The sequence below is a fragment of the Juglans regia genome, chromosome 4 (genome assembly GCF_001411555.2).
Source record: "Juglans regia cultivar Chandler chromosome 4, Walnut 2.0, whole genome shotgun sequence".
Taxonomy (NCBI): Eukaryota; Viridiplantae; Streptophyta; class Magnoliopsida; order Fagales; family Juglandaceae; genus Juglans; species Juglans regia.
In genome coordinates this window covers 28,358,829-28,375,381 of record NC_049904.1, presented here as the reverse complement: position 1 = coordinate 28,375,381, position 16,553 = coordinate 28,358,829, and the positions used below count along the sequence as shown (strand labels likewise).

Genomic DNA, 16,553 nt, shown 5'->3' with positions numbered 1-16,553 from the left:
GAAACTTTGCACCTTCAAGAGGCTTGAGACAACATGACCCACTGTCTCCTTATCTGTTTCTGCTATGTGCTGAGGGTGTTAGTACAATGCTTACTAATGTTGAAAGAAGGGGGGAGATAAGAGGAGTGTCCATGGCTAGGGATGGTATTAGAATAAATCATAAGTTGTTTGCGTATGATTATGTGCGGTTTGGAAGGGCAACTGGAGATGAATGAGAGAGATTGTAGTAGATTCTATATATAGACGAAAGTGCTTCAGGCCAAGTTCTTAATAAAGCTAAAACCACCTCCATCTTTTTTAGCTCAAACACTAGGGACGCATAAAAGAGATGCATGTTGAGAGCAATAGGGACAAAAGCTTGTAGCAACTACAAGAGCTACCTGGGTTTACCAACAATGGTAGGCAAATCAATGCATAACACCTTTAGGTGTATTAAGGAAAGGGCGTGGCAAAAATAAACAACTGGAAGAATAAGTTCCTATCTCAAGCTAGGAAAGAGGTTCTCATAAAGGTAATAGTACATGCAATCCCAACTTATACCATGAGTGTTGACAAGCTCCTGAGAATGATATGTAAGGAACTAAACTCAATATTTTCCAGATTTTGGTTGGGGAACAAAGATGGGGACAAGAAAATAAAATGGAAAAGCTAGAAAAAGATGGGAGTATAAAAAACAAGAGGAGGGATGGGCTTTAGAGACTTGGAGGGTTTTAATTTAGCCTTGCTTGCAAAACAAGGCTGGAGGATGTTGAAAAAACCAAGCTCGATTGCTGCTCAAGTCTATAAAGATAAATATTTCAAGCAACAACATATACTAAAGGCCAGGCTAGGGGGGCACCATTACTGATATGGAGGAGTGTATGGAATGGGATTGGACTTCTAAAAAAAGGTCTTAAATGGAGGGTAGGGAATGGGGATAAAATTAGAATATGGGGAGATAGGTGGATCCCATCACCTATTTCTTTCTGTGTACAATCACCAAGTAAGGCCGTTAATGGGGAATCTATGGTTTGTGATCTCATCAACAATCAATCCAAAGAATGGAAAGAAGTTAGAGTTAAATAATTGTTTGTGGAGGAAGAAGCATATGCAATTTGTAGTATCCCAATTACCAAGCTAGGGGTTGGGGATAAATTAATTTGGGGCCTTACAAAGGATGAGATGTTTTCAATAAGGAGTGCTTACTATGTGGATCTAAATAGAAGAATGAGAGCCAAGAGTGAAGCATCAAAGGAAACTGAGCAAGATGATAAATGAAAATTTATATGGGGAATGAAAGTTACAGGGGTGGGTGAAATGTTTTTTTTTGGAAAGTTGGAAATAACATCCTACCTACAAGAAAAATAATTTTTAATAAGAAAATTGTTGATAACTCTTGCTACCCTATTTGTCAAAATAGGGAGGAAACTGTGATGCGTGTTTAGGGGAACTTCCCAACAACAAACAATGTGCGGGTAGAGGAGCAAAGTCCAGTCCAGAAATGGCCCAATGAGGAAGAAGACTTTATGAAGTTATGGGTGAAGCTAATGGGCATGTTAAGTAACGCTGAGATGGAGTGGGTTGTTATTACCATGAGTAGGCTATGGTTAAGAAGGAATGGGTTCATTTATGAAGATGTATTTCATAGTCCAAGTAAGGTGGCTAAACTAGCAAGAATAAGTATGGAAGAGTGTCAATCAGCAAATGAAAGAAGAAAGGGATTCAAAACACAATAGTGACTAGGAGATTGACAAAGAATTGGTGGAAATTGCCTAGTGAATTTGTGAAGGCAAACTGGGATGCGACTTTAAATTCAAAAATCAAGAGAATGAAGATTGGTATCATAATCCGAGATGGAGGGGAGGTTCTAGTCATGATTTGTGCCCAAAAGCGGCATGTTTCGTAACCTACTCTTGCTAAAAGTTATGCACTATGAAAGGCGATAAAGGTATGCAATGAGTTAGACATAAGGAAGGAGATAATAGAAGAGCATGCTTTAACAATTGTCAATGTTGTATATAGAGATGTTGAAGATTTATCTTGGTTTGGACATATTATAAAAGATATCAAGTTTTATACAAATGGGAGGAAAGATTGGAAGGTGGTTTATACTCCTATAGAGGGTAATATAGTGGCACAATTATTAGAAAAGTATGCTTTAAGCTTTGAAAGGGAGGGGGACATGGTCTAGATGGAAGAAGGACCTGATGTAATCTCAAATACTGTCTTGAGAGAGAAATGATGTATAGCTTGACAAACTTTTATCAATAATACGAGATTGTTTGCTTAAAAGAAAAGCCATAGAATTTCTAGCCAGTGGTACCAACATGTCCAAAAGTAGCATAGTCTTTCCTCCCCATACATGACATGATTGTATATATAATATATGAAAAAGTCTAAACTCAGTCACAAGGATGTAGGCCTAGTGCACGACAGTCGATGTGGCTTAAATGAAACAAGGCATTTGGGATGGGTAAGAATGAAAAAATTGCAAGCCATGAAAGGTGTGTTTCCTTGTTCCTAACTCCCCTCCCCTCTCCTCTGCTCAACTTTTTTTTTCTCTTCCCAATCCATTTCACAAAGCTCACGGTGAGTCCCTTCTCCTTCATCGTGGTAGATGGTGAGTCCCTCCTCCTTGTTCCTTGTGGCAGACGGTCATTCTTCATCATGGATTTATTTTTCCCTCTGTTTACTAAGTTCTTGTCCTTCCATGTATGTGGTATCTCAGCTGTCTTAAACCATTCATGAGTTTGATTTCCCTATAGCACTTTGATTTATTGATAGTTATCCTGCCATGGCTCAGATTTAGGTTTTACTCATTATGTGTTGCATAGGGAACGATTTTGTTGTTCCCCATTCAAATTTCAGGTACCTGAAAAGCAATTTATGATTTTTGTTTTTATTTTATTTTATTTTTTGTCTTTTGGGTAGAAGGATATTGCCAGGCAATATGATTGAAAACTATTTTGTGATTCTCTTAGGCAATATAATGTAATAGAGTGAAGACAAGGACGTTGATGTGAAACAGATTGAAAGAGAGAGGAATCTAAATCATTGGGTTGATATGATACCCCATATGAAAAAGATAATGGTAGGTAGTGTATGAGATCCCATATTGCATGAGAATGAGAGGGTCTTGCTCTTTATAAGGTTTCAATAGAGCTTCAATTATATCATTAACTACTCTTTCTGGAGTATAAGCCATGTAGTTTGGGTCTTCCATTAGAGCATTACAAATGATATTAAAGTATATCACAACCAGAAATGTGAGATTTGAGCCGTGCCACTTACGATGGATAGGCCCGACTATGATGTCGAGAATTTAAGGGTAGTAGATTGTGATACTTCATATGATAAGGATAAATCTAATAGATGTATGATATCCCACATTGCTTAGGAATGAGAAGTTCTTGCTCTTTATAAGGTTATAATGAGGCTCCAATTGTATTATGAACTAGTCATTTTGGAGTATAGGCTATGTGGTTTGGGCATTCTATTGAGGGCGTTACAGTTAATACATTGGTGGATTTCACATTCCTGGTGGTGGCATTTTTTTTTTGTTTATTTATTCTTGTTTGTAGCTCGTGCAAAATACTTGCAGGCTGAAAAACGTAAATGTGGATGATAAGATGTTGGTGATGAAAATACTACGAGGATCAGAAAGGATAAACTTGATTCTAGTAAACTTATGTATTACTTCCATTTTGTTCCTTTTCAAAAAGTTTTCCCAACAATACTAATTATATGGTTGTATTGTGATGATAAAAGAGTTGAAAATTTGCAACTATTTTGTACCACTGCTTCATATTCATGTTGATTGGATAATTTATTTTTGATCGTGGGGTTTAAACTTATGAAAGTTGAATCTTGAAGAATATTGAACTCATCATGCCTTTCAGTGAGTCTAGTCCTGAACTTGGGCATGTGGAAAGTTTGGATTTTACTGATACATGCTTTGTTGTGAATGCTAGTAGTGTTCTTTTGCTGGAAAGGAGGTGTAGTTGTTCTATATCTTGTTCATTTTTATTTACTGAATTGGGATATCAAAATCATGAGCAGAAGCACAAGGATGGGAAGCAATAACTAGCAATGTGGTGGGTCTTGCTTAGTAACTGAAACAGTTAGATCCTAAGAGAGGGGTGTTCATCTAGGTTCCAACCCGGGAACCCGGGTATACCCAGACCCGGACCCGGACCCGAGTTTCAAACCCGGGCCAGAACCCAGACTGGGTTGGTCCAGGTCAGACCCGGGCTGGAACCCAGTTGGATCCAGGTTTTTAAAACTCGGAATTCTAGGTTTCAGGTTGTACCTAGATTTTTTTTTTTTTTTTGTCCTTCTTAAGTAAAAGCCTTTATTATTATTATTATTTTTTCTAAGAAGTCAAGTTCAAGAAACGCATAATATTTGTGTTCTAAAAATACTAAATGCATGTAAAACAAAAAAGAAAAATTCAATATTCATCTATGCATGCATCACAATGTAATCCACTATATATTACACTATTGGTATTTATAAATTACATTACCAAATACAAAATTACAAGAAATGAGTTACAAAATCAGCAGCACAATCTTCCGACTCTTCCCATCAGTGATTTAATCTCACACCAAAGAAACTTCCCAAAGAAGCCTTTGTTGACATTTCATCAGGAACTTTTCCAAGCTTGCCTAACACAAATTGCTTCATCCTAGCTGGGTTATCTTCCATCTCTTTCTTTGCAAGATAAATACATGTAAAAGAAAATTGTGACAATGCTAAGCATAGATTCCAGTAGAAAATTGTACTAAGATACAGTATCTTTGAAGACTTGTTTGGTGATGGACTTAAAAAAAAGATGTTGATCACTGAGTTCCATTTTCAAATCAATAATGGGAAGTTGTAACCCTTGTAAAGACTTTTTAGACAGGAAAAGTCTACATTTTTTTCTATCAGTACTGCTGCATAACAAGTCAAACTTTTCAAAAATACAGGTAGAAGACATTATGTTTGGCTTCCAAGAAAACAACTTGTACCAAGACACGGACACACACACAAAAGATAGAGAGTTCCATACCCAGATGTGCTAGAGTGGGAAAAGGGTCTACGAGGTCATGTGAAACATCTGCTCCTCTGCTTCTTCCTAGATCTTTGGCTGAAGAAACTTAATATCTGGGCAGATCAGTAGTGAAAAATGACCCATGTTAAAGAAAAAATAGGAGATCTAGGAAAACATTAATCCATCACTTTCACCCCAAAGTCTAAAACCCATCACAACCAAATAATCATGTTTATAATATATATGGAGTAGCTACTTCTTATCTATTAAATTCAACTTCAAAATTTTCACCAACAACAGTAAATCTTCTAAAAACAAAAGAGAAAGCATTGAATCTCACAAGACCTTCATCAAAATCAACAAAACAAACTCAAAATCAACAAATAGAGAACAAAACATACAGAGAGAAGAAAACATACCAATGAATGAAGACGACGGCACGAGGATCTAACCCATAAAAATACTCCTCAAACATTCAAACATTCTCATCAAAACAAAATCAAAATCAGCAGAGAGAACAAAACAAACACAGAGAATAAAACATACCCATGGATGAAGACGACGCTTTGATCGGCAGAGGAGGCTAGGGTTTTGACGTGAGAGCAAGAGAGAGAAAGCGAGTTTTAGCGTCTCAAAAAAGAAAAAGAAAAGGATGAGTAATCACAAGACCGCCATTTACGCAGCAAACCCAGACAAAGCACATCAAATCGGTAAAATCTTTGCTGACAGACCGATGGCAAGATAGATCGTGGTCATTGGAGGATTATCAACCCTAAAAACAACCAAAAAAAAAAAAAAACCTATATATCAGAGCACATTAAGGATTCTAAGATCTACAAATAAATAGAAAATATAATGCAAATTATGGGATCAGATCTAAGAGTAGATCTAGAATAAAAAAGTGAAAACAACTCAAAGCCACATCTTAGATCTAAGAGTATTAGGGTTTCGGCACTCGGCAAAGGAAGGCTAGGGTTTCTGCACTTAACAATCCAAAACTCAAACCCATGATAGAAAATACCGAAATTTCCCTCCCCTGGTCACGGAATGGGACCTTGACGACACGAGAGAGAGAGAGAGGGGGGGGGGGAGAGATGGAGACGATGGAGCAACAAAGGTGATGAAGGTAGATGAGGCTAGGGTTTCGGCGTGAGAGTGAGAGAGGACATCGGTGCAAGTTGAATAGAGAGAGAGAGAGAGAGAGAGAGAGAGAGAGAGAGAGAGAGAGAGAGAGAGAGATCTGAAGGAGTGATGATTCATTTTGATACATAGGTTTTTTTTTTAAAAGAATCGGGTACTGTGTTTAAATCCGGATTTCGAATTTAAAATCTGGTACCCTGGCAGGATGAAACTAATTTTAATCATGCGGGTACCAGCCCGGGTATGCCCTAGGCTGAACCCGATTATGGGCCGGAAAAAAATCTGGCTCGGATGAACAGTCTTATCCTGAGATAATGATAGGATCTGGACTGAAGCAAATTGTTATTTGGCTTGTGTGTAACCTGTTCACACCATGTTCATGAATATGATGTATATACATGCCTTGATTGTTATTGATGGGGTACTTTTGCATATTAATAATCGCAATGCATTGGCTAGCTTGTACTTGTAGTTGTGACTTATTGGAGTGTAGTGATTATTACATCTATACCATGCATTCCCAATCATCGGTAAAGTGCGTTCCACTATATCTTCTAAATTGCTATGAGAAGAAGGTATTTGTTGTTTTATAAATGTGTTGGATAATACTAATCCAGCTTTTGCAGCATGTCGAGCTATTGATTCAAATGGACGGATAGTAACGAAGACAAAGAGAAATTGAATTGTTAAAGAATGAAGAAGAGCTTCAAACGAGAGGAACGAATTGAGAAAAGGGAGTTGGGACTCCACAACAACTAAGTCAAGTTGCGAAGGCAAGAAGTAGACATGCGGCGTTCACGCACACTACTTCGTGTGTATTAGGATCACTGCAAATTTGTCAATCGTTTTACTTAATATGATCAAAGTGAAGCCCCAATTAATGAGAACTTTGTTGTATATAATCTCGACCAAGTCGCTCACTTTGTTGTTAGGGACCTAGTTTTTGTAATGGGGCCAATCATTGGAGACTTTGTTGATAGGGACTTTATGTATATTGATTTAGACTAGGTGTTAAATTTGGAATGTCGAATGTATGGCAGGGATTTTTGAGTTTCTAATGCAGACTTTTTTTTATGATTTTTTATTTGTTACTACTCTAGAACCATTTCCCAAAGAGAATAAACTTCAGATTGCCAAGCCACCCAGAAAAGAAAAAACTCCTGTAAGCTGAGACCTTCAATTGAGGTGATGCCTGTAAGAGTACAATAAGAGAATAAGTTAAAAAATTATATCTGGATCCTCATTTTTTACTACCTGCTTTGACAAGTTCCACCATATCTGGATCCACTTGTCCCAGACTCCCACTGACGAACACTTGCACCTGTGACTTCAAGAAAAGAACATTCATGTGCCTCACCATCCACCAACCTGCTCTTTTATTTCTCAACAAAGAGGCAGAAATACAAGACTTAGAAATAAATCAGGGGCATTCAAATTATATCTAACTCAGATTACACAATAATCCACACATTGTTCCTTGTACATAGCATCAACAATGACACCCAAAGTGTACAAATACATCAAAGTAACAGTATCCCAAATTAACAAAAGTTCCTTGTACATAGTATCAAGAATGACACCCAAAGTACAAAAATACACGAAAGTAACAATATCCTAAATTAACACAAGGACCAGTACACAGCATCAAGAATGACACTCTAGACCGATTGCAAAGGCACACAAAATTTGGTCAAAACAATTTCAGCATGCATCCATATAACAAAACACAAGGTAACCCAATTGCAAAGGCACATATAATTTTATAACCATAATTCTCTCCAGCATCTTGTTCCTCACCACCCAAAAACCAAACACAAGAACATACACACCAAACTACAGGGCAAATAATTGTATATCCAAATGCATTTGATTTTAAACTTCTTTGTTTGGATGGATTTTAGAAATGACTGGATTTGAAATTCAATGTACCTTATGTTTTAGAATGATTTGAAATTCCTTTTCAATAAATAGAATTTGAAATCCAAGATTTTGAGTGATTAAAATCCTGCTTGGGAATCCAAACCCACTATTTAGTTTATGTACCAAAGGAGAGATTTTGATTTTAAATGCTCATATCAAATGAAACCCTTCCCAATCCATCTATCCAAATGTATCATAAATGAATTTCCTTTGAGCTTTCTTCAAGATCAGGTCATTAACTCATAGAAACCAATTTTAACAATCCCACGTCTCCATTGTTATCTTCAATAAATTACAAAGAGAATATCCAAGATCATCTCATTAATATCGTTTCCAATAAAACAAAAAAAAAAAAAGATTTCAAAACACCTCAAAGTCATTGCTAGAAATGTAGCTATAAATTATTTTAAGAGGAGATAAAATTTGGGTACAAGCAGTAGGTATACACTGACTTTTCCTAAAATTGCAATTGAAAGTGTAGAAGTGCAGGACAATTTAAAAAAAAAAAAAAATCACAATAAAGATGCCACATTTCTTTCAGTCTCTATCTATCTATCCATAATCTTTGTATATAGAGAATACCTGGTGGCCGGTCGGGCTGTTATTCTTCAATAAACAACCATCCAATACTAATGCGCCACGCATGTAACTTATGAAGCTTATTTTGAATTTGTCTACACCCGATACAGCTCCCATACAGCCCCCTCACTTCTTCGTCTTCCCTTCCATTCCATTCCCAACCCATCTCGACCCCACGACAGAACTCGCCCCCACGACAGAAGTCGACCCCACCACGACGGAACTCGACCCCACCACGACGGAACTCGACCCCACACTCGATCCTGACCCCACGACGGAACTCGGCCTCATCTCGTCAGCAACTCAACCCCCTGACGAGGCTCGACCCAAGTGGTGGCATGGAGGAAAATCGACGTGCAGAGAAAACTGTGAGTTCTCCACCTGTGTACGAAGCTGATTTTCGAAGCTGTTCAATATTACGAGAATTTTTGCTTTGGTTCTTGACTGAGATCTCCATAAAAAGTCCAATTTTTGCATGCTTCTTGACGTATTTCACAGTTTAAATTGAAAATTGTTACTGGGCGATGTTGATTGAGCTATATTGTTGTTGCATGCTTCTTGTTGTTGTTAGCCATTATAATTTCTGCTGCTTGGTTTCTATATGATGTAAGCTGGTTTTCAAGAAAGAGGAGAAAACGTTGGAAGCCTAAGAAAATGCCATGCACAGAAAGTGTTTGGTAAAAGTTCTATGAAGAAACATTATGCTCAAATTGTCTATTTTACATTGTATTGTCGTTGGCATGGGTCTATTTGGATGAAATACACATATACAAACATGTTGTTGTGCATATTAGTCCATCTGTCCGAATGAATGATGTTTGGGTATATTTGGTTGAATGCCACTGCCAATAATGCCTCATCACCCGAAGTTACACATATATGTATAAATAATGCCTCAAGCACATTAGATACTATGCCACTACCAATTGAGAACCACATTAGATACTATTCCAGAAACTTATTGCAATTGAGATTGATAAATAATGCCTCAAGCACTTTCTGTTTTTGCAATACCTAGTTTTTAGTGAGCATGAATCCAAGTTTCTTTTGTGAGCATGCACCAGTTTTTTTTTTTTTTGCACCAACAACAACTCACTATTTTCTTTAGTGAGCATGCACCAGTTTTATTTTTTTTGCACTTAATTAGCTCTTTTGCAACACCCAGTTTTTAGTGAGCATGAATCCAAGTTTCTTTTGTGAGCATGCACCAGTTTTTTTTTTTTTTTTGCACCAACAACAACTCACTATTTTCTTTTGTGAGCATGCACCAGTTTAATTTTTTTTGCACTTAATTAGCTCTTTTGCAACACCCAGTTTTTAGTGAGCATGAATCCAAGTTTCTTTTGTAAGCATGCACCAGTTTTTTTTTTTTTTTTGCACCAACAACAACTCACTATTTTCTTTTGTCAGCATGCATCAGTTTAATTTTTTTTGCACTTAATTAGCTCTTTTGCAACACCCAGTTTGCACTTGACCATTGAGCAGTTTTCTCAATGATTGTGCAAGTGATTGGCCTATATAAGAATCTGTTGGTGCAGCAACAACTCACTATTTTCTTTTGTGAGCATGCTACTTTCTTTTAAAATTCATGACTTTTCTTTATTATGACAGACATGGAGAAGTTCGGGCTCTCATTCTAGTTCTCATTCTGATTCAAGTTCTTGGGCTGCAAGTGGTAGCTTGGAGAGACCACTTTGCTATTGTGGTTGCCAAGCGAAATTACGTATTTCTGGAAAACCTAATAGTTTTGGTAGAAGATTCTACAATTGCCCAAACTATAAGATGGGCAAACAATGTGGATTTTTTTAGTGGATTGATCTTCAAAAAGAGCAAAACAACTGTTGTAAGACAACCTTGGAGTTAGCTCAACGGAGGAATGATAGGATACTTAATGAGCGGCTACGCATCGAAGAATTCAAATTTAAAGCAATGGAGAAGAAGTACAAGAGAGTCTTGAAAGTGTTAATCTTGTCATGGTTAATTTTTATAATATTTTGTCGTGTAATTGTTACGTATCCAAAAAATTACAATGTATCTCAGTCAGTGCTAGGACTTATGTAATGACTACATTCTCTTATGTAATGACTACTGAAGGACAATTAATGTAATGACTACTTTTATATGGATGTAATGACCTACTTTTAGTAATGTCATGACTACTCATCACAATATGTTTACTTATCTCAGTGTGAAGTTGCTACTCATCACAATATGTCGTAACAGTTGAATATTGCACATCAAAAAAATTTACCACAAAGTGAAATATTCAATTCCAATTAAAAACAAGATGGTTCCATTGGAAATACAAGATGTCTGGGAAAAAAAAACACAATATAGTTCAATTTCCATGTTTCATTACAATTAACAAAATGGCTCCAACAGCTTTCTTTCTTCAAAACCCTTAGCTTCTCCTCGTCTGATTCAACACTCTTAGCTTCTCCCAAGTTGTTCTCAAAAACCTCCACCTGAACATTGATGCACGCACAAGGAATTCAAATTTTTTTATATTTCTAAAGCAATCAAGATGTAGCTAAAGAGAATAAGAAATATATCACATACGAGATATATTCAAATTTGCACTATGAATCCAAGTGTTCCGATATGTTTTCAGTTGTTGACCCAATGTGCTTACAAATAACAACAAACTGTATTACTTTATTTAATTAAAAACTAACAAAATACAAATAACTACAAAGGTATAAAGCTATTATACCTCACTGAAGGACAATTATTTTTCGTATGTCCCTCATTCTTGCAAATACTACAACGTCTTTTCTTTGTATTTTGTGTTTCCTTTGGGTTCTTCGATCTCAGTGATTTTGGGCATCCTTTTGTGGGCACTTGTGGAGGATCCTGCACCGTTTGTGAAAAGTTTGATATAACTTGACTTCTAAATATTTGATCATCATTAGTGGGCACCGTTTGTGAACATTGTACATTATCTTCCATTGCAAGCAACTCTTTCTGAACCTTTTCTAAAGCAAGTGTGAAGTGATTGTGCTTTTCAGCTGACTGTGATGCAAGTTCAACAATGTCATAAAGTAGTATCATTGACTTATTTTTTCTCATCGTCGGCTCATCTTGTACTTGATGCACTTGGTTATCAGAACATGGTATGGCGGGAATGGGTCGACTCTTAGCATTAATAGTCCATCTATCCAGAACATAATGCTGTGGCAATATATTTAACTTCGCCTTCTTGCCAAAAACACACAAGATGTGCTTACAAAGAATTCCCATAAACTCCCACATATGGCATGTACATGTAGCATGTCATTCATCACCCGATAACGTCACATGGTAAAGAGGTGTTTCTTTGCCATGGACTGTCACTCCATATGTCTTCACCTCACCACTAACATACAATTTTTTTGCTTGGTACCGTAGACTATTAAACAGCTCATCTTGGAAAATCATGAAAGACTTTCTTGTATAAACAGTTGCCGCCTCCTCTTCAATTTTAAAAGGTGTCTTCATTATCGCCAGCGTGGATTTTGTCCGCACATCTTTCTCTTTCTCTTTAAAGTAACGTGCATCTATAGCTTTCTCATACTGATGCACAAAGTCACTAACCAGAGTGCTTGAACGAACATAGTCTTTGAAAAATTTGTTCATGCTTTCACTCCTCTGAGTTGTTGACATACCGGCACAGAATATCGAACGCAAGTAGGCCGGTACCCACATATCCCATCTGCTGTACAGATTTTGCAGCCAAGTATTTTCTCCTAGCTCATACTTCACCACAATCAAAGCCCATTCTTGCTCGAACTCATCAGTAGTAATTGTCTCATGTATGAAATGATGAAAATCTTTCTGAAAGTCAGGAAATTTATTGTATACATGAGCCAAGTGTTCGGGAAACTTTTGTAAAATGTGCCACAAACACAACCTATGAGTTGTATTTGGGAGTAGCTCTATAATTGCCTTAGCCATCGCCTTGTCATCATCGGTAATTATCGTTGAAGGAGCACGCCCAAGCATTGCTTCTTGCCATGTTCTCAATAACCATGTATATGATTCTGCCGTTTCATTAATCAACAAAGCACAACCAAACATTATGGTCTGATGATGATGGTTAACTCCAGAAAATGGAACAAATGGCAACTTATAAATATTGGTCAGGTAAGTGGCATCAAATGTAACAACATCCCCAAAATATTGGTATGCAGCTCTTGATCTCGCATCAGCCCAAAAACAACTTCCCATACACCCATCCTTGTCAACTTGCATGGAGAACACAAACCCAGGTTCTCTGAGTTGTCGATCAAGAAAGTATGAATATAATCTTTGTGCATCCCCCTCTTCAAATATTTTTCTCCTTTTGGTTCCCAGGTAATTTTCTACATCCTTACCAATACAACCGACATTAAATTCACCACCTGCATCTTTACTCAACACCGACATTATCTTCATTGTCGGTACGCCGGACTCATTCAAAGTCATAATGAGATTTTTTTGGACTTTAGTAACTCCCCTATGTCCACGAAGGAAACTAGTACTTCTCGTTATAAGCAGAATATGATTATGTCCAACTACAAATTTGGTGACTATCCACTTTTCACCATCTTTCTTTATTCCCATTATTGCCTTACATCCAATCTTTGTCTCAGCGGGTTCAGGGACTATTCGATCTGTGTCTTTCCGACTCACTCGCCGAAATCCTTCCCTCGTGCAAACATAATCTACTGCACAAAGAGTTTTATCATCTTTCGACAATCGAGTATGATTCGTCCGGATTGCGAATCCTTGTCGCCTTGCATATGCCTTGTAAAATGCTTGGGCGTCTTCGACCTCCTCAAAAACCATACCAATGAATGGCTCTAACGGACCACTACTTGAAGAGGGAATCACATTCACTCCATCTTCAACATTGACACTATCTTCATTCACATCACATTGAACGTCTTCACTTTCAGCCTCAAGTTCGTCACTATCAACAGTATAAATTGGCTCCTTCAATACAAAACCACATGATTATAAATCTATTAGTTATGGAAAATCACCAAATTACATATGCAAAATGTATAAGTTCCATCTAAAAATAAGACTAGAACTGAAAAATCCAAGATCAGACAATATTTTTACAAGAGGAAATGTATAATCAACCTAAAATACATAAAATCACTATGGTTGAAGTCAAGTTTATCTATTCAAACATATTCAAATGTAGATAAAAATAAGAATAATTTAGGTAAAACATGACTAACAAGAACAAATGGTTATTCCAATGCCATTACTATGAGAGGATATAGATGCTTAACGCGATAGAGTTTGAATTTTTTTCTTGAATTTTTATTGCAACAGATGTCTTAATTTATCACAAGTATATATTTCTGATTGTCATTTTCACACCAGAATGAGAATGAGTACCAGAATGCAATCCAACTAAAATACTTATATTTCCGATTGTCATTTTAGAATAAGATACAACATCAATTGCCATGGCCTTTGGCTATAAATTTACAATCAATTTATTGAACTCAGAGACAAATTCTAATATATTAAATGATCAACTCACTAAAATACTTGAGTATAACTAATCAAAAAATCAATGGAGCAGATAAAAATAGTTGTTCTGAAAAGCATAGCTTATGGAAGAGGAAATACCACAAATACGTCACTGGAGTCAGCCATGAACTTAGCTGTTGACGAACTATAGTGGGTGAAATCGGCGTTGCGGGCGAGGCCGAAATGGGTGTTTGCGAAATCGGCGTAGAGGCCGAAATGGATGTTTCTGAAATCGCGAAATCGGCATAGTGGGCGAGGCCGAAATGGGTGTTTGCGAAATCGGCGTAGTGGGCGAGGCCGAAATGGGTGTTTGCGAAATCGGCGTAGTGGGCGAGGCCGAAATGGGTGTTTCTGAAATCGCGAAATCGGCGTAGTGGGCGAAATGGGTGTTTGCGAAACCGGCCTTAAGGTGGTCAACTGTTGGCGGCGGATGCTAGTGGCGGATGCTGGTGGTAGTGCTTTGGTTGGCGACGCACGCGATGTATATGAGCCTCTTCAAGTCAATTCTGCAGTGTTACACGGCTTAATCCTGTGTGCACAATTCTAATTCTATTATGGTGACATCTCTGATGTGGCGCCCTCCTATTGGAGGGCTGTTATTCTTTGAAAAGCGGATGGACCGCTTGGCAGCGCTTCTGTTGTATATATATGTATGCATCCCTTGCTTTCATCGCAGTTCTACCTCTTGAAAACACTGCTCTAACTTTTCACCCTTTTGTCTCTTCTCTAGTTTGTACATTTTGTACGTTCCACTTAGATCTAAGTAGTTGACAAACCTTAACCAAGTTTTTACCTGGATTGACTTCCCATAAATTTTCAGCAAAATATTGTGTCCCATCCATGATCCTTTTTTTCTTTTTTCTTTTTTGATTAATAAGTTATAACCCCATATTGCATTTAATATTATTGGGCAATTTATATATATATATATATTTATACATAAGTATTATTGGGGAATTATTCATATATATAGCAAAAAGTCTTTCTTTTATCAAAAATTCTAAACGCAGGCATTCAATACAATCCAATTTTGTCCTCAAAGAGTACAACAACCAAAAAGAAGAAGTTAAATAAAAGGAATAACGATTTCGTCTCTATCTTTTTTCTTTTTTTTTTGGCTCAAAATCTCTCTTCTTTTATATTTTCTCACTCTTTTCACTTCAAACCGTTCGGAGTTGAATTTGTTTTCTCTTATTGTAATATGTATAAAATCAACAAAATTCCTACAATGAATCGGCTTTTTCTCAGGGGCTCGAATGCATTCAACAACCAAAAAGAAGAAGTTAACAAGGCTTCAGGCTCCATGCTCAGTATCCAATTTCTTACATCTCTACCGCATGGTGAGGACCCATTCATTTGATAAATTTCAAAACTCACACTCACACAGTCCCAAAGTCAGAGAAAAGATAAACAGAAGAAAAAGCTTCAAGCTTCTTACCAGATTCGATGCCGAAATGTGGGTAGTAGCCGAGGATGGCGTGGGTTGCTGCAACTGATCAACAACGATGGAGCTACACCGATTTGAGACTGCTACGAAAAGAGCGGGAGAGAAACAAAAACCAAAGAGACGACACCAAGAGAGAAACGAAGCCAAGAGAGAAATGAAAAGTCTGGGTGTTTTCCTTTTTTCTTCTTCCTTCCGAGTTCTGACTTTTTTTTTTTTAAAATAAAATAAATGCTACCACATCAATGGGTGCGCATATTGGCACTATTTCTGCCCTTTTGTAGTAGTGCTGCTCGACACCTGGTCCTCTTCTTGTTGGCCTTCTCGATTATCTTTAGTTTATCTGGTAAACCTACCAATATGCCTCCTCCTCTCATACACCACGCGAAATTAGTGATGTGTTTTTTATTTTTTTAATTAAACGATGCGTTTAGTTTTACACTCTTAATACCCAAATCAAAGCAGGTTTGGTTTCCCTCCCCGCGACAGTTCTTCCTCTGCCAGCCTTCATTGCCACCCTCTGGGATCTTCAACGAGAAAGCTACGACCGACCGACGAGAACCCATCCATCAGACGAGAGCTGGATGGTGTCCATTATGGGATTCAGGCCACTGACCCCATGGAGATTGGTCTTGAAGTGCTTAGAGACCGTGGACACTGAATGGTCTCTGTTGTTTAGAGTTTTCTTCCTTGGAGAGTGCTATGATTTTTAAATTTACGAAATAGTTATCAAGCATAGCATAGCATTGCACTATCCATAAATAAATTGACATATTTGAGTCACATTAGTTTTAGGTTAATATTATCTGATAATAGAGATAATGAAGAAAGTCACTTCCTTCTTGATTGCTGATTCTCAGGTGAAAAGATGAGTTTGTAAAGTGGTATTTGGAAATTCTTGATGTAAGTAATCTTATGAAAGTTGGTCTCCAAAGGATTTACCTGTAA

The 16,553-nt window shown here is 37.3% G+C and overlaps 2 protein-coding genes across 2 annotated transcripts; one reads left to right on the top strand and one right to left on the bottom strand.

Annotated features, from left to right (window-relative positions):
* Window positions 1–11,926: 11,926 nt before the first annotated feature.
* LOC118348230 (protein FAR1-RELATED SEQUENCE 5-like) lies at window positions 11,927–14,287 on the bottom strand. Its single transcript, XM_035689281.1, has 2 exons — window positions 14,261–14,287; window positions 11,927–13,606 (listed from the first exon to the last, which is right to left on the bottom strand). The coding sequence occupies exons 1-2, from the start codon at window positions 14,285–14,287 to the stop codon at window positions 11,927–11,929; spliced, it is 1,707 nt and encodes a 568-aa protein (XP_035545174.1).
* A 256-nt stretch (window positions 14,288–14,543) lies between these two features.
* LOC118348229 (actin-depolymerizing factor 5-like) lies at window positions 14,544–16,266 on the top strand. Its single transcript, XM_035689280.1, has 2 exons — window positions 14,544–14,692; window positions 16,071–16,266. Exons 1-2 carry the CDS (start codon window positions 14,544–14,546, stop codon window positions 16,264–16,266), a joined length of 345 nt encoding a protein of 114 aa, XP_035545173.1.
* The last annotated feature ends 287 nt before the right edge of the window (window positions 16,267–16,553 follow it).